This window comes from Falco cherrug, chromosome 4 (genome assembly GCF_023634085.1).
Source record: "Falco cherrug isolate bFalChe1 chromosome 4, bFalChe1.pri, whole genome shotgun sequence".
Classification (NCBI taxonomy): domain Eukaryota; kingdom Metazoa; phylum Chordata; class Aves; order Falconiformes; family Falconidae; genus Falco; species Falco cherrug.
Window position 1 is genome coordinate 13804575 of NC_073700.1, and position 17196 is coordinate 13821770.

At 66.2% G+C, this 17196-nt stretch overlaps 1 protein-coding gene across 7 annotated transcripts; it reads left to right on the plus strand.

The window, feature by feature from the left end:
• Positions 1-1285: 1285 nt before the first annotated feature.
• On the plus strand, positions 1286-17116 carry LOC129735833 (laminin subunit beta-2-like). 7 transcript variants are annotated; one of them, XM_055706888.1, is made up of 36 exons: positions 1286-1617; positions 1959-2128; positions 3644-3693; positions 4237-4421; positions 4521-4644; positions 4761-4834; positions 4936-5124; positions 5201-5264; positions 5339-5544; positions 5627-5747; positions 6143-6331; positions 6447-6626; positions 7019-7131; positions 7264-7343; positions 7607-7763; positions 7950-8102; positions 8210-8368; positions 8451-8572; positions 8891-9011; positions 9549-9738; positions 10117-10260; positions 10679-10910; positions 11442-11605; positions 11695-11919; positions 12350-12564; positions 12652-12748; positions 13297-13675; positions 13760-13944; positions 14019-14248; positions 14371-14574; positions 15303-15447; positions 15533-15744; positions 15834-15971; positions 16255-16431; positions 16523-16679; positions 16857-17116. In XM_055706888.1, exons 3-36 carry the CDS (start codon positions 3663-3665, stop codon positions 16988-16990), a joined length of 5496 nt encoding a protein of 1831 aa, XP_055562863.1. In that variant the 5' UTR covers positions 1286-1617; positions 1959-2128; positions 3644-3662; the 3' UTR covers positions 16991-17116. The 7 variants fall into 7 exon arrangements, with proteins under 7 accessions (XP_055562863.1, XP_055562864.1, XP_055562860.1 ...); XM_055706889.1 differs by having other exon boundaries at positions 2022-2128; XM_055706887.1 differs by having other exon boundaries at positions 1512-1621.
• The last annotated feature ends 80 nt before the right edge of the window (positions 17117-17196 follow it).

Sequence of the window (17196 nt, forward strand, 5' to 3'; positions counted from 1 at the left end):
ACCACCACCGCCTTCCTAGTGAGGAAAACCCAATGAGGTTTGAAGTTACCTAAGGCCCATTAAGGAATGTCTGGCTTGGGATGTGAAATGCTCCAGAAGAGTGCCACTGGTGCTGTGCTGGTGTAAACTGGCAAAAATCCACATTCCAGGTTAGTTCCTAGAAACATGCCGGGTCAGTGCTGTGCTGGCAGGTGGTCTGCCAGCTCCTGCTTGGCTGCCCACCTTATGACTTCTCTCTGGATGTGCCCACTCTGCAGCCAGGACCCTGTGGCCGGGTAATTGAACAGAAATGCCATTGTTCTCCTGCCTGCGGGCTGGATCTGGTTTGTGCCATGGGGCCGTCGGTGTGCTGACCTGGCACTAACTGTGGTGGGACTGTGGCCCCGGGCAGACAGCAGCTCCAGTGCCAGAACTCATTCCTTGGGAAGGGAAGTGGTTAAGTGGTTTTCCTGCTCGCTAAGGAAGTTCAGGGAAGGCTTGGCCACCCGCTGAGTGCACTGAAGTTGGTCCAAGCCGGCTGGCCAGGCGTGAGAGGCAGCTCCGGGAGCTCGGCGGCTCTGCTGAGGCTGGCGGGGGGCCCTCCTCTGCTTCCCCGAAAGGCGTGAGCGCTGCCGCTTCCCACTGCTGTCCCTCTGAGCTGCTCAGTCTGCTGTGAAAGTGCTCTGATGGCTGCTGAAAGGGGCTGGTGGAGCTGAGGCCGTGTGTGCCCGAGAGAGCAGGGGATGTTCGGCAACTTTGAACGCTGACTGCGGCAGAGCTGCTGGCAGATCTCTGGCCGGTGGAGCTGCCCCTGACATGTCATCTCTGCGGACAGACACGGGCCACCCCTACGCGTTGGGCTATAGGGCAGCTGAGGGGGTTGCAGCTGAGTGTGGGAAGTCAGAGCAGCCTTCAGGGGAGCCAGGAGGTGCCTGGAGGGTGGGCTGGGACACCTCACTTGTCCCTCGGATCCCGCTGAGGATCCCTCCTTCCTGCTTTTACGTTGCTTTTCAGGGCCAGGGATCCTGTCACAGTCACCTTTATCAGGCCACTTTGGATCTCCTCAGAGCAGAATAAGGTTTGCTTGGCAAGCTCCCTGTGATACAGACATGCTGGCCAGTGCTAATGGCTCTTTATCAGCTCATCTCCTGCCAGTCCTCCTAGCCAAGGAGGTGGTGGTGCCTAGCCACCACCCTTCACCGCTGGGCACAGCCCTGCCCTTTTTCGAGGTTTCCCAGTGCCTGTGGAGAGCACGGCCACAGGGAGCTGGCAGGGCTCTGCCCACAGCATCCCTTGCCCCACTGAGGTGCAGGAGCCCAGCCTGTGCTGTCAGGGTGTCCCTCGGGGCAGGAGTTTTGGCACCTTTGTGGCCAGCAGCCGGGGGAGCCACTGCTTTGTCTGCCCGTGACCTTGCTCACTGGCGGCTGGCCGGAGTGCAGCCTTGGTGTTGGGAGCACGCAGCTCCTTTTCCTTCCTTCGGCCTTGGCTAATAAAAGGCACCATCCCTGCGTGACAGCAAGGTCTCTGTCGAGCCTGGCCCTGGTGCGTGGCCACGCTCCTTGCAGGGCTCCAGGGCTGTCGGCTCAGCCCCTGGCCCAGCCAGTCCCAAGGGTCTCAGGCAGCACTGACTGGCATGAGGTGAGTGGGCTCTGGCTCAGGGCACCATGGTGCCAGCATGGGGCGGGGGGGAAGCGGGATCCATCTGGCATGGGTGCGGAGGTAGTGCCGCTGGCTGCCATGCCACGCCAGAGCTCCCGGTACTGCTGCTGGAGACATGCCCCGAGCAGGCACAGATGGGCCGGTGTGGCACGGGGCGAGTCCTGGCCACGCAACCTGTCTTGCATGACTGGGCACATCCCGTGGGGATGCTGTGCTGGCCCCCGGCCAGCCTGGGCATGGGGCAGCACCGTGCCATGTGTGGGCCACTGCCGGCTTGTACCTGGCCTCCGCTCACCTTGGCTAACTCCGGGTGCGGGCAGGTCCCTCCCCTCGCCTGGCACGGCTGCTGGAGGAGGAGACAGGCGCTGGCTGCCCTCCTCCAGGAACAGCAGCTGAGCCCTGCCCGAGCCCAGCGGGCCGAGCTGGCCCACTCTGCAGCCCACCTGGGCCACCAGCCACCTGCCCGGCACCCTGGGCCCCTTGAGCACAGGTAGGAGCTGGCATGCTGGCGGGGAGCCCCGGGCACGGCACAGCCCTGGCGCAGCCCCAGCCCCAGGGCACTGGCTGGGTGCCGGCAGCAGGGCGGAGGCGGCACCCAAGGACGGTGCTGCGGGGTGCGCGGGGAGAGGCGGGCTGGGTCCCCCTGCCTGCAGCGTGCTTCCCGGGGCTGGCACATGTCGGACTTTGCCCGGGGAGCCGTGGTAGGGCTGGGTCGCTCGGGAGGGACGTGGCCGGCCAGCAGCATCGTGCCTGTACCTGGGTGAGCTCCCGCATCCTGGCCTCCGCGTGCGGCATCCCCAGGTGGGGCGAAACCCGGTGCCTTGGCCCCCTGGTTTGCCGGAGCAGGGGGCACCCAGCCCACCGTGCAAGCGGCCGCAGGCGCGTTCCTGCCGCGCCGTGCCGGGAGCCCGGGGAACGCGGCGCCGCTGCTCCCGGCCCGCCCGGCGCCCCTTTGTTCGGCGGGGCCCGCCGTGCCGCCGGGGCCGGGGCGTGCCCGGGCTGCCGACGCCTGGCCGGGCGGGCGGCGGGGGCCTCCAGGCAGAAGGAATCGGCAGTGACATTCCCGTAGCCTGGAGACCGCCGTCCCTTTCAGCGGGCAGCCCATTTGAATAAGAATCGTGCACGGGGAAGGGGGGGGCCCTCGCCGCCGCCATCCCATCGCCTCCCCCGCCCCGGCTCAGTGCTGTGCTCCCGGCCCGGGGGGCAGCAGGTCTCCCGCCGCCCTCGCCCCTGGCCTTGGCCCCGCCGGACGCCGCAGGACGCCAGGTACCGGGGGGCGCGGGCTCGGGGACCCCCGCGCCAGCACGTGGCCCCGCACCGCCTCTCCCGCCGCCCTGGTGCGGCTTCGAGCGGGGCCGGGGCAGCGCTGCAGCCCCCCGCCGCCCCGACCCCCTGCCCCGGGCCGGCTCCCGGGCGGGGACAGGGAAGATGTGTTGGGGCAGCGCCGGGGCCAGGCTCTGATCCAGCGCCTGGGAGCGGGCGGGTACCGGGAGGGAGCGAGCACAAAAGGCAGCTCCAGCCTAAAGTTAATAGCGGGACCCCGGCCAGCGGCAGGGACGCCCTTGCCCAGCCGGCTCCCGCACTCCTGGCTCCCCTCCCAGGCTGGCCCTGGCCCAGCCCTTGGGACCCCCCGGGGACACCAGTGACACTCCAAGGGATGGATCCACCCCAAGCAGGGCAGGATGGGGCGCAGCACAGCTCGTGTGGGTTCCGGGGGTGCGGGGCACAGCCGTGCCCCTCGGGGCTGCGCAGGGCTGAGCACGGCCGTGGGGTGGGCGCTGGGTGCCACCCCAGCGGATGTTGGGACTAAACTGTCCCACCCAACCCTGCTTCCCGGTGCTGTCCCCAGGTGCACTGCCATGCTGGAACTGGGTGGGTGCACCCTGGGGTGCATGGCCATGCCAGAGCCGGGAGAGGCCAGGCCCCGGCTGCCCTGTGCCATGCTGTACCCTGTGCCATGCCGTACCCTGTGCCCTGCTGCAGTGCCGTCTCCATGTCCCCCCAGGCAGAGCCCTCGGCTGCCCATGGACCTCCTGGTACTCGCTCTCCTGCTGGGTAAGCACTGACCTCGGCAGGGCTCCATGCACGCACGGTGGTGCACCCTGCACACCCGCGATACCAGGGGGCTGTGGTGGCCCTGGCACCCCCGCCGGGGCAGTGGAGGTGGTAGCAATGGCGATGCTCCCTGGCTGGAGGCAGTGAGGGCCTGATGACCACAAATCCCAGTGGGGAATCCGAGCTGCGCTGAGCTCTGGCGGGATTAGTGAGCGCCTGACCTGGCTCCTGACTACCCCCGGCACCGCTCGGTGCCCCGGGGCTGCCTGGTCCCCCAGGAGCACAGGCAGCCCAGCCCCCCGCTCACCCCTGCCGCCCGCTCGGCCCCGCTCCCTGCCCCCCGGTCACGAGGCCCCGGCGCTGCTGCCAGCACCTTTCCGGATCACGGAGCTTCGTGCTGCATCAGTGGGTCGGGACACGGGGATGGGGCGGGATGGGACAGCTGGGGGTGGGGTGGGTGATGGGCAGGCATCTGGGCGGTGCGTGTGGGGTGCACGGCGTGCCTGGGGGCCCTGGCACAGCCCCCAGCCCATGTCCTCACAGTCTCTGCAGCGGGGGTGCCAGCAGCAGGGGCCTGGCAGGAGCCCGACTTGAGTCACGGCTGTGCCCGTGGCAGCTGTTACCCGGCCACTGGGAACCTCCTGGTGGGGCGAGCCCCCTGCCTGAGTGCCACCTCCACCTGTGGGCTGGATGGGCCCCAGGAGTACTGCATCGTCAGCCACCTCCAGGTGAGCCCACCTGGCACAGCTCTGGCACAGGCCTGGCACAGCTGGGCACTGCTGCAGCCTCCAGCTGCCCGTCCCTGACGGTGTCACCCCCTGGCACAGGACTCGGAGAAATGCTTCACCTGTGACTCGCGGGACCCATCCCTGCCTGAGAGCCACCGCATCGAGAATGTCATCTACCTGACTGGCCCCAACGATCAGCGGACCTGGTGGCAGTCGGAGAATGGTGAGGTCATGGCAGCAGCGGGGCTGCCCCCATGTGTGTGCCTTGGTGCTGCACGGCCATGGGACTGGGGTGGGGGTCTTCCCTGGCCTCCACCATCACCTCTCTGTCCCTCTCAGGAGTGGAGCACGTCAGCATCCGCCTGGACCTGGAGGGAGAGTTCCACTTCACCCACCTCATCATGAAGTTTAAGGTGGGTCCTGCCCCATGGGTGCCTGGGATGGGGTGGGATGGGATGGGATGGACCTGCGGGGGCTGTGGGGCTGGCCCCCGTCCCAGCTGGGTGTCCTGCAGACCTTCCGCCCTGCGGCCATGCTGGTGGAGCGCTCGGCCGACTTCGGACGCAGCTGGAAGGTCTATCGCTACTTCGCCTACAACTGCTCCAAGATCTTCCCCAGCGTCCCTGACCAGCCCTCAGGGCTGGTGGACGAGGTGCTGTGTGACCAGCGCTACTCCGAGATCGAGCCCTCCAGCCATGGGGAGGTGCGTGGGGCCGGGAGGTGCAGAGAGGAGCCGGGGGGCTGGGGGGTCTCGGATCACCAACCCTTCCTCCTCCCAGGTCATCTTCAAGGTTCTGGACCCCTCCATCCCCGTGGCAGATCCCTACAGCCCAGACATCCAGGGTGCGTAGCCAGGGGTGCTGGGGCTGCGGGGCTGGCAGGCAGCAGGGTGGGTGCTGACCGTGCTGCTCCCCCAGACCTGCTGCGTGTCACCAACCTGCGAGTGAACCTCACCAAGCTGCACACGCTGGGGGACAACCTGTTGGACACGCGGCGGGAAGTGCTGCACAAGTACTACTATGCTGTGGATGAGCTGGTGCTGCGCGGGAGCTGCTTCTGTCACGGCCACGCTGCTCACTGTGCCCCGGCACCTGGTGCCCCAGCGTCCTCTGTCCCTGGCATGGTGAGGTGCACTCAGCCACCAGTCCGGCACAGTGCCCTGTGGGACCTGGCAGCCATGCCGAAGTGGGTGCTCTCCCCCACAGGTCCACGGGCGCTGTGTCTGCGAGCACCACACGCAGGGGCTCAACTGTGAGCGCTGCCAGGACTTCTACCAGGACCTGCCCTGGCGCCCGGCCAAGGGCTCCAGCACCAACGCCTGCCGCCGTCAGTGCCCTGCACTGGCACTGGCACCATGCTGTGCCTGGGGGCTTGGGGTCCCGTGGGCCGGGTTGGGGGAATGGGGATCCTGCATGTTGTGCTTGGGGATTTTGGGGTCCTGCATGTTGTGAGTGGAGGGTTCAGCATCCTGGGGGCCATGGCTTGGGGCTGGGGCTTGAGGGTTCCACGTGCCATGCTTTGGGGTTGGGGAGGATCAGGGTGCTACAGGCTGAGGTTTGCAGGGGTTGGGGTGCATCCTGCTGGGATGTGGGGCTGCGGTGTCTGCAGGCTGGGGCTTGAGGGGTGGGGATCGAGGAGCTGCATCCCTGGGTTTGGGGTGGGGGTGCTGCCAGGCAGGGGTTTGGGGTGCAGCATGCTGTGCCACGGTGCTGTCCCTTCAGGGTGTGACTGCAACGAGCACTCACAGCAGTGCCACTTCGACATGGCTGTCTTCCTGGCCACCGGGAACACCACTGGGGCCGTGTGCGATGGCTGCCAGCACAACACCATGGGCCGCCGCTGCCACCTCTGCAAGCCTTTCTACTACCGGCACCCCCGCTCCGACATCCGCTCCCCCACCGCCTGTGCCCGTGAGTGCTGAGCCCCATGGCTCACCCTGGCCCCATGGCTTCCAGTGCCACCCGCACTGGCCCCACAGCTCCCAGTGCTGGCAGCTGCAGCTCCCTGTGGTCTCTCTCTTGGCAGCATGCGACTGCGACCCAGCGGGCTCGCTGGACGGAGGTGCCTGCGATGGGCACACAGATGTGGCGCTGGGCATGATTGCGGGGCAGTGCCGCTGCAAGGAGAATGTGGCCGGTCCCCGCTGTGACCGCTGCCGGCATGGTGCCTATGGCCTCAGCCACGGCGACCCACAGGGCTGCCAGCGTGAGCTGAGACCCAGGGATGGGCACAGGAGGATGTGGGGTGGAGGGATGGGGGTGGAGGGGTGATGGAGGGGTGGAGGTGGAGGGATGGAGACAGAGGGATATGGGATGGAGGGATGAGGATGGAGGGTTGTGGTGTGGAGGGATGGGGATGGAGGGATGATGGAGGGATGGAGATAGAGGGATATGGGATGGGGGGTGGAGATGGAGGGTCGTGGGATGGAGGGATGTGGAATGGAGGGGTGGGGTTGGAGGAATGGGGACAGAGAGATGGGGGGTGGAGGGTTGAGGGATGGAAGGAAACAGGATGGGGAGGGAGGGCCATGATACCCGTGGGCTGCAGTCCCATGTGGCAGCCCCTCACATGTGGGGGTGCGTGCGCATGGGGGGCAGCATGCAGGTGTGACCCTCGGGGCACGGTGGCGGGCAGCTCCCCCTGCGACCCCATCAGCGGGGACTGCTACTGCAAACGCTTCGTGGCTGGGCGCTCCTGCAGCCAGTGCGTGGTGAGTGCCCCAGTCTGCCCCACAGCCTGCCCCACACCATGCTCTGTGGCCCTGACTCTCCGCAGCCCCATGGCAATCCCCAGGGCTGGGCTGGCCCCACACCTGCCCCACATCCCCTTGCTCTCACTGCAGCCTGAGTTCTGGGGCCTGAGCTATGACGTGGGGGGCTGCCGGCCCTGCGCCTGTGACTTCGGGGGAGCCTACAGCAACCGGTGGGGCCCAGAACAGTGCCCGGTGGGGCACAGAGATGGTGGGGGAGAGTGGGGACAGGGCTGGGGGTCAAGCATGGGTGGAGGGAGGGATGGGGACATCGGTGGAGGGATGGGTACAGGGCTGGGGAAGGATAGAGTGTGCTGGGATGGAGGGAGGGATCTCCATCCCCAGAGGCGGAGAGATGGGAACAGGGTTGGAAAGAGGGATGGGTGAGGACACAGCCAGACAAGGACAGATGGAGGGACAGGATGGTCACCCCCAGGTGCTCCATGGAGGATGGGGCTTGTCCCTGCCGTCCCCACCTCATGGGGCGGCAGTGCGACCAGGTACAGCCTGGCTTCTTCTGCGCCCCCCTGGATTACTACACCTACGAGGCTGAGCGGGCCACTGGCCACAGCCACAACCACCCCCAGCTCCCGGTGAGTCTCCTGGGGGACTCCCTGTGCCCCCAGCCTGGGCTTCTACATGGCTGTCATCACACACCATGTTCCATGCATAGCTGTCACCTCATCCTACATTTGGCTGTCACCATGCCCTGTGCATGGCTGTCCCAAGCATGGCTGTCCCCGTGCATGGCCACCCGTCCCCTGACCCCAGCCCCACAGGGTGCCGTCCGGGCGGAGGTGCCCCAGGACTGCCTGGAGTATGACACTGGGGAGCCGGGGGGGCGGAAGGGACGCCTGCGGCACCAGCGCAGCCCCCCCCGCATCCCCCAGCCCCGCACCCCTTCGCGCCGCAGCCGCCAGCAGCCCCCCAAGGTGAGCCGGGGTGGGTGCCATGGGGCATGGTGGGGCACCGCGGGCTGGGGGCGGCTGGGGGCAGTGCCGGGGGAGCCGGGGCCAAGCTGTGCCGGTGCCCTGCCCAGCCGGATGTGGAGGAGGTGGTGCGGGATGGCACCAGGCGCATGGTGACATGGACGGGCTCGGGGTTTGCCCGGGTGCGGGACGGGGCTGGCCTGACTTTCCGTGTGGACAACGTGCCCTACCCCATGGACTACGAGCTGCTGCTGCGCTACGAGCCCGAGGTGAGCGCTGCCGTGGCCTTGGCTATGGCCACAGCGTGTACAGAGTGGCATGTCCCTGATGCCACCTCGCCTGTCGCCACAGTCAGCTGAGGACTGGGAGGCCATGGTCAGCGTCAGCTCCCGGGTGCTGCCCACCAGCCCTCGCTGTGGGAACCTGCTGCCCTCTGAGCAGATGTACCGCGAGAGCCTGCCCCACAGCCAGAGGTGGGGATGGGGTGGGGTGGGATGGGATGGGGTGGGGTGGGGTGGAATAAGGGTGGCATGAGGATGGGAATGAGATGGGCATGAGGATGGGGATGGGGTGAAGAAGGGGACAATGATTGGGACAGGACAGGGACAAGGGCAGACCTGCCACTCTCCCAGAACTGAGGAATGGGGATGGAGTGGAAACAGGGACAGTCCTACCACACAGGTGAGGGATGGGGACAGGGACAACGAAGGTTGCCGAGTGCCGCTGCTGCTGTTCCCTGGCTGTCCCCATGGCCCTGCTGTGCCCATACTGTGATTCCTGCCTCTGCACAGGTACGTGCTGCTCTCCCAGCCCTTCTGCTTTGAGCCCAGCACCCCCTACGAGGTGACCATGCGGCTTCAACGAGCTGGTGTCACACAGCGTCACCCCAGCGCCTTCATCCTCATCGACTCGGTGAGGGGGGGGCCCGCTGCGCCCTGCGCCTGGGGCTTGGCAGGACTGAGGTGATGGGCAGGGACGGGGACCATGAGCTGTGGTGGGCAGTGACCCCTGTCTGGGGCTGCACTTGGGGTGGGGATGGCGATGGCGATGGGAATAGGAACAGGATGGGATGAGGATGGGATTAGGATGGGGATGTGGCGTGAGTGAGAAAAGGGATGAGGACGTTGATGGGGAAGGGGATATCGATGGGGTTGGGGATTTGATGGAGTTGGGGTTGGCCTTAGGGATGTTGGTGGAGACAGGGATAAGGAAGCCTGTGGGGATGGCACTTTGGGTGGGAGTATCCATGGGGCTGGGAATGCTGATGAGATCGGGGATGTCAGTGATGCTGGGGCTGTTGACGAGGCTGGGGCAGTTGAGCCCCTAGCAGGGTCGGGGCTGCCCTGGGGCACTCGGGTCTGGCCTGGGAGCAGGGGCCAGGCCCCACGGCAAGGGGTGGCTGTGCCCCCCCAGCCCCACCTCCTCTCCCCTTCCCACTGCCTGGCACAGTTGGTGCTCCTGCCGCGGGTGTTGGAGTTGCCGGGCTTCCATGGGGCGGAGGCGGCGGCGGCGCGCCGGGAGGAGCTGGAGCGGTACCGGTGCCTGGAGGCATTTCGCATGGCCCCCCCACCCCCCCTGGCCCAGGCCTGCGCGCGCCTGGTCTGCAGTGTCTCGGCCCTGCTGCATGGCGGGGCGCTGCGTGAGTGGGGCCACCGTGGGCAGGGCACCCTGCTGGGCTCAGGGGACGTGACTGGGGCAGCGGGCGAGGGTGCAGTCCTGCCTGGGGCAGTGGGTCAGGATGGGGCTGTGCCTATGGCAGAGTGGGCAGGGGTACCCGGGACAGTGGGTCAGGATGGGGCCATGCCCGTGGCAGGGTGGAGAGGGGTACCCGGGACAGTGGGTCGAGATGAAGCTGTGATGGTTGCAGCGCCCGTTTCAGGAGTGCGCAGGGGTACCCGGTGCAGTGGGTCAGGATGAGGCCATGCCCATGGTGGGCTCGGGCAGGGGAGTGGTGCCGGGGTGCGGGCAGTGTGTGGGCAGGGCAGCCCTGGCCCCACGCTTGCCCTGCTGCCCACAGCCTGCCAGTGCGACCCGCAGGGCTCCCGCAGCAGTGAGTGCCAGGTGCAGGGAGGGCAGTGCGAGTGCAAGCCCCACGTCCTCGGTCGCCGCTGCAACCGCTGTGCCCCAGGCAGCTATGGCTTCGGGCCCCTGGGCTGCAGCCGTGAGTATGGGGTCTGTGCCTGCCGGGCGCCCCTGTCCCTCCTGTCTGTCTGTCCATCCAGCCACCGGAGCCCTGTTCGCTGCCTGTCTGTCTGTTCGTCTGCCCATGCATGTGTCCATCTCAGCTCTGCTGTCCTGCAGCCTGTGGGTTGGGTCTCGGTTCCTGCTCTGTCCACCTGTATTCCCATCCATCCATGCGTCTGATCCCCATGTTCCTGCCTGGTGTGGGCACTGCCCTGCCTTGCATTTACCCATCTGTCCATGTGCCCTTCTGTCTGCCCACCTGCGTGTCCCTGTGAGCCTTCCTGAGCCAAAGCCCGTGGGTTGGGCACGCCCTGGGTGCTGGCCTTTATCTTTCTGTCTGTCCATCCCTGTCTCCCTGCACCCACGTCCCTGCCCTGAGCCATGCTGTCCCACAGCCTGTGCCTGCTCCCCGGAGGGTTCGGTGTCACAGCTGTGTGATGCGGTGAGCGGGCAGTGCCGGTGCCAGCCCGGCGCCGTGGGCCGGCAGTGTGACCAGTGCCAACCTGGCCACTGGGGCTTCCCCGCCTGCCGGCCCTGCCAGTGCAACGGGCATGCTGAGGAGTGTGACCCCCAGACAGGCAGCTGCCTGCGCTGCCGCGACCACACTGCTGGCCGGCACTGCGAGAGGTGAGCCTGCTCGGAGGTGAGGGGATGGGACAGCGTGGCATGGCATGGCGTGGGATGGGAAGGGATGGATACAGCTGGATGGGATAGGATAGGATGGGATGGGATATGATGGTGTGGGATATGATGGTGCGGGATATAATGGATGTGATGGATGAGATGAGATGGGATGGGATGGAAACGATAGGATGGGATATGATGGGATGGTGGGATGGGATGAGTTAGGATGGTGGGATGGTATATGATGGGATGACATTGGATGGGATAATGGGATGGGATCTGATGAGATGGATGAGATGGGATATATGGCATGGCATGGATGAGATGGGATGGTGGGATGTGATATGATGAGATGGGATGGGATGGTGGGATGGGATATGATGGGGTGACACTGGATGGGATAATGGGATGGGATATGATGAGATGGGTGAAATGAGATGGGATATCACGGCATGGCATGGATGAGATGGGATGGTGGGATGGGGTATGATGGGTGGGATGGACCCCTGGGGCACTCACCCCTTGTCTTTGCAGGTGCCTGGATGGTTACTATGGGGACCCAGTGCTGGGCTCAGGGCAGCAGTGCCGGCCCTGCCCCTGCCCTGGCTACCCTGGCACGCGGCACTACCACGGCAGTGCCTGCCATGCCGATGAGGAAGCCCACCACATTGTCTGCCTCTGTGCACCTGGATACGCTGGTGAGGGGCAGAGTGGGCGCTGCGCTGTGAGGACCCCCCAGCACCTGGGTTGCAGGACCCCAGCGCCTACAGCCCCCACCTCCCCACAGGGCCCCGCTGCGATCGCTGCTCCCCTGGCTACTTTGGGGCACCAGAGACAGAGGAGGGAGTGTGCCGGCCCTGCCAGTGCAACAATAACATTGACGCCAGCGACCCAGGGGCCTGCGACCCCCGCACGGGGCAATGCCTGCGCTGCCTGTACCACACCGCTGGGCCCCGCTGCACCCACTGCCAGCCCGGCTACTATGGCAATGCCCTGCAGCGCAGCTGCCGGCGTAAGCAGGGCAGGGTGCTGTGCCAGGGTTGGGGCTGTGTGAGGATTTGGGCGTGGGGGGGCTGTGGCGATGCAAGGGCTCGGGGTGGGGGTGAGGCTTGGGGTGGCGTTGGGGTGGGGGCAGGTTGGGCTTGAAGGGGGGTTGGGTTGGGTGCGTTTTGGGGGTGTCTGGGGGTTTGGGGCTGGGTGATGCCAGGGCCAGGTGAGGTTGGGGGGATTTGGAGGGGGTTTGGGGCTGTGCCTAGAGTCAGCGCTGGGCAGGGGACAGGCATTGGGGTTGGAGGGGGGGGAGTGCTTGGATTGGGGGGTTGGGGCTGTGTGTTGGTTTGGGGCCACCAGGGGATTTGGGGTGCTGGGGCCAGGTCCCAGGGGGCTGTTGCCTGGGCAGGGGGTACAGGCTGAGCCCCACGTGGCCACCCACCCATCCGCAGGCTGTAGCTGTGACCCACGGGGAACCCTGGCCTCACACTGCACCACCGGCACCTGCGCCTGCGACCGCAGCACGGGTGCCTGCGCCTGCCGGCCCAACGTGGTGGGCAAGAGCTGTGACCGCTGCGCACCCCACTTCTGGAGCCTGGGAGGGCCAGAGGGCTGTGAGCCCTGTGGCTGCCACCCCGTGCATGCCCTGCACTCCGCCTGCGATGTGGTGAGCCCTCCCAGCACCCTGGCATGGCTCCAGTGCCCTCCTGGTGCCTGGTGAGCTGCCCGGCTGAGCACACCACTCTTACTGCAGGTGACGGGACAGTGCCAGTGCCGGCCCGGCTTTGGGGGCCGAGTCTGCTCCCAGTGCCAGGAGCATCACTGGGGAGACCCTGAGCAGGAGTGCCGAGGTGGGGACACATCCCAGGGACCTGGAAGGCAGGGGCTCTGGGGTCATAGGGTGGGAGGGGACACTGCATGCTTGGTGGGACTGTAGGAACATGGGAGACCCTGGGGACTTGGTGGGACCCTGGGGACATTCGTGGGAGACTGAACATGGGGGCTCTGGGGAGACAGTGGGATACTGGGGAGACAGTAGAGTGGGACAGAGGGGCTCAGGAGATCCTGGGACACAGCGGGACCCTTCAGACATGGGGGACCCTGGAAGTGTAGTGAGATGCTATATGACATGTAATGGGAGACATGGTGGCACCCGAGGGATATGGGGGACCTTGGAGACACAGTGGGATGCTGGGGACATGGTAGACCCTGGGGACATGGTGAGTCTCTGGGGACACTGAGTACATGGTGGGACTGTGGGGACATAGGAGACCTTGGGGACATGGTGAGACTCTGGAAACACAGGGGGATATGGTGGGATGCTGGGGACACACGGTAGCAGTCTGGGGACATGGGGGTCCCTCGGGAGGCTGGGACATGCTACCACCTGTCTCTGCAGCGTGTGACTGTGATCCGCTGGGAGCTGAGAGCCCGCAGTGCGAGCAGGCCAGCGGGCAGTGCCAGTGCCGGCCAGGCTTCGGGGGGCTGCGCTGTGACCGCTGCCAGCGGGGCTACCAGGAGGCCTTCCCCCAGTGCTCGCCCTGTCACCCCTGCTTTGGGCGCTGGGACCCAGCTCTGGGCAGCCTGCAGGATGGGCTGCGGCGTGTTGGGGCGCAGGCACGGGCGCTGCGGGAGGGGGGGTCTGCACCCCTGCTCAGCCCCCGCCGCCTGCGGGCACTGGAGGAGGCCCTGGGGCGTGTGGAGCGGCTGCTGGGTGAGGGGGGCAACCCTGGTGGCCCCCTCCTTGACGGGCTGCCCAGGCAGCTGGATGGCACCAGGCAAGTGTACACGGTGGGCTGGGGCAGGGGTGTACCTCTCTTTTGTCACCCAAAAAGGCTTGAGAACCCTCTTCTCCCACAAAGGATGGAGCTGGATGACTTCTGGAAGCAGCTCCAAGAGCTGGAACAACATCTAGATCAGCTGGCACAGGCAGATGTGCAGCACCATGACAAGCTAGCTGGGCTGAGCCATGAGCTGAGGGGTCTCAACCGAACCACTTCCCACCTCCAAATCCTCCTTGGCACCGTAGCGGCAGCTGGATTTGGTGGTAAGAGCATCTGGCGAGGTCTGGGGGGTTTGATGGCAACCATCCTGGCCAAACCCTGACGCTGGCACCTGCAGAGTCTTACCGCAGCATCCTGGCATCGGTGGAGGGCTCAAGGCGGGCAGAGGCGGTGGCCAACAGCACAGCTGGCAAACTGAATGGGGCACAGGTGACACGGCGAGCAGCTGAGCAGCTGCTGCGGCAGCGGGGCGATGCTTTCCGCCGTGGCACAGCTGCAGCACGAAAATCCTTGCGGGAGGTGCAGAAACGAGTGATGGGACTCAGCGTTGCCAGAATCAATGGGAAGGTGAGAGCAGGACTGGTGGGAGGCAAATAGGCACATGGGGCAAGATCCCCAAGATGGAGCAGCATGGGGCTCTCCCCCCATGCAGTCATGAGCTTCCATCTATACCATTGGCATCACTGCAGATTTGTGGGGTGCCTGGGGACCGGAGCTGCGAGCAAGCGCCTTGTGGAGGAGCCCTGTGCCAGGACAGTGCGAGGACACGGCATTGCGGTGGCACAGGGTGTATGGGGGCACTGCCCGTCTCAGCTCGAGCCCTGAGCAGCGCCCATAACACCTCACAGCAGCTGGAGGTGGCATTGGGACAGCTGGGTGTTGTGGCACAGAAGGTAGTGGTGGTGGCTCCATAGCACTTTTTGGGGTCTCCTTGTGTCCCCTTTGCATGGCCCACTTTTGCCCTTTTCGCGCCCCTTTGCATGTCCCCTTGAATATCCCACTTGTGCCCTTTCCTTGCTCCCAAGTGTGTCCCCTCTGTATGTCCCTCTTGTGCCCTTTCGCAGATGTCTCTTGTGCCATTTGTGTGCCTCCTCGTGCCACTGGCGCACACCCCTTTTGAGTCCCCTTGCACACCCCTCCCATGCCTCCTTGTACCCTGCTGCACGCTGGTGTGTGTCCCCTGGCGTGCCCCTGTGCCCCTTTGCACACCCTGTTACTTTTTACAAGGGCATGTAGCAAGAGTAGGACAAGGGGAAATGGTCTTTAAACTGACAGAGGGTAGATTTAGATCAGGTATTAGGAAGAAAATCTACTGTGAGGGTGGTGAGACACGGGAACAGGTCACACAGAGCAGCTGTGGGTGCCCCGTCCCTGGCAGTGTTCAAGGCCAGGCTGGATGGGGCTGGGAGCAGCCTGGTCTGGTGGAAGGTGTCCCTGCTCACGGCAGGGAGGTTGGAACCAGGTGATCTTCAAGGTCCCTTCCAACCCAGACCGTCCTATGATTCTATGATTACACCCCCTTGCATGTCCCCATCTTGTCCCCATGCATATCCCTTGCCCACCCTCCTGTGCCCCCTCCCCGGGGACACCCTGTCCCCCTGCTCAGCCCCATGTTCCCCAGACGCAGGAGGTGCAGGAGCTGGCGCGGGGGGCGCGGAGCCGGGCAGAGGAGGCGCTGGGGCGGTCGCAGGCCGCCCGCAGCCGTGCGGAGAAGGCGACAGCCCAGCTGCGGGACTTCATCCGCCGAATCAAGGCCTTCCTGGCAGGTAGCGCTGACACAGGATGGGCACCTGGGCACGGTGGGGCTCAGCGTGCCCACCCTGAGCCCACCCTGCTCCTGTGTCCCTGCAGAGGAGGGAGCGGACCCAGGCAGCATTGAGCTGGTGGCTCGGCAGGTGCTGAATATCTCCCTGCCCAGCAGCCCCAGCCGGATCCAGGAGCTGCTGCGGGAGATGCGTGAGAGCATTGGCCAGCTGGAGGGGGTGGACATGGTGCTCAACAGCACGGCACAGGGGCTAGCCGTGGCACAGGGGCTGCTGGTGCAGGGACGGGATGCCAGGCAAGTGGTGGGGGATATGTCGGGGTGACAGGGGTTGGGGGTCTGTCCCCCAGCACTGGCAGGGGCTGGAGCTGCCTGTGCTGCCACAGGGAGCGAGCGGAGGGTGTGAGGGATGAGCTGGCAGGGACACAGCGGGCGTTGGAGATGGCACGGGCACAGGTGACAGCAGCAGGGAGCGCGCTGCAGAGCACCAGGGACACCATCCGGGCAGCTGAGAGCAGAGTCAAGGAGGTGAGGGGCACTGTGGCTACTGGCACGCCAGGGCTGGGGGAGTGAGGGCAAGGCCACCAGCATGGCTGGGGAGTGGGAATTGTGCTTTGGGCATGCTGGGGATGACGGGGTTGGTGCCATGGAGAGCAAGGCTGATGCCATGGGCACACCAAGGGTAGTGAGGCTGGTGCCAGGGGGATGTGGATGGGGTGGGGTGGATGCCATGGGTTTGCCAAGGCGGGACTGGCACCATGGGCACAGCAGTTGCGGTGCCTGCCGGCAGCCAGTGCCTGTGCTTGCCCAGACGGAGCGCAGGCTACAGGTGCTGGAGGGGAAGGAGTCACGGGCACAACGGCGGCTGCGGGAGCTGGCGCAGCGCATTGCTGCGCTGCAGGAGCAGAGCCGGAATGCCCACCGTAAGGCACAGCAAGCCAAGGACGGGGCACAGCGTGCCACAGCCACCTCAGGGACACTGAGCCAGGTGAGCTCCTGCCCTGCCCGGCTGCAATGCAGCAGCAAGGGGGTATGGGGTGCCAGGGGGGCTCAGCCTCGCCGTTGCCATGTGCTGCCAGGACCTGGTGCAGGTGACGCAGCGTTACGTGGTGCTGAAAGGCCGGGTGAGCGGACTGGCCGGGGTATCTGGTGGGGCCCTGCGGCGTGTGACGCAGCTGACGGCGGAGGCCCAGGACCTCCTGGACAAGGCCAGCAGCAGCAAGAGGAAGCTGGAAGGTGAGGAGGCAGCATGTGGTGGGGGCATTCCCCACCATCCTGACCCCGCTCAGTGCCCATCTCCCCGTGTGTGCCTCCTCTTGTCCCCCTGGGCATGTCCCGCCTGGTGCCCCAAGGGTGACGCGGGGAGGTGACATGGCAGGGGTCTGTGCCCTGAGCGTGCCCCCTGTCCCGCAGAGCTGGAGCTGCACTTCGGGGCCAACGAGCGAATGATGGCGGCGAAGGCGACGCAACTGCAGGCGTTGGAGCAGCGCGTCTGGGGGCTGCTGGAGGAGATCCGGGAGAGAGCCAACGCTTACGCCACCTGCTAGGGACAGGCGACGGGGCCGGGGACCGGTCCTGCCCCACAGCCGCCCGGCCGCCGCAGCCCGGGGGTCCCATCTCTTCCGCGGGCGCCTGTAGCGCGGCCGCGCCTTCCAATAAAGCCCTGAACCGCGGCTGCCAGTGTCCGGTGCCTGCCTGCCCGCCGCCCGTGTCCGGTGCCCGCCGGCCGCGCTCCCCGCTCCGGCCGGGATCC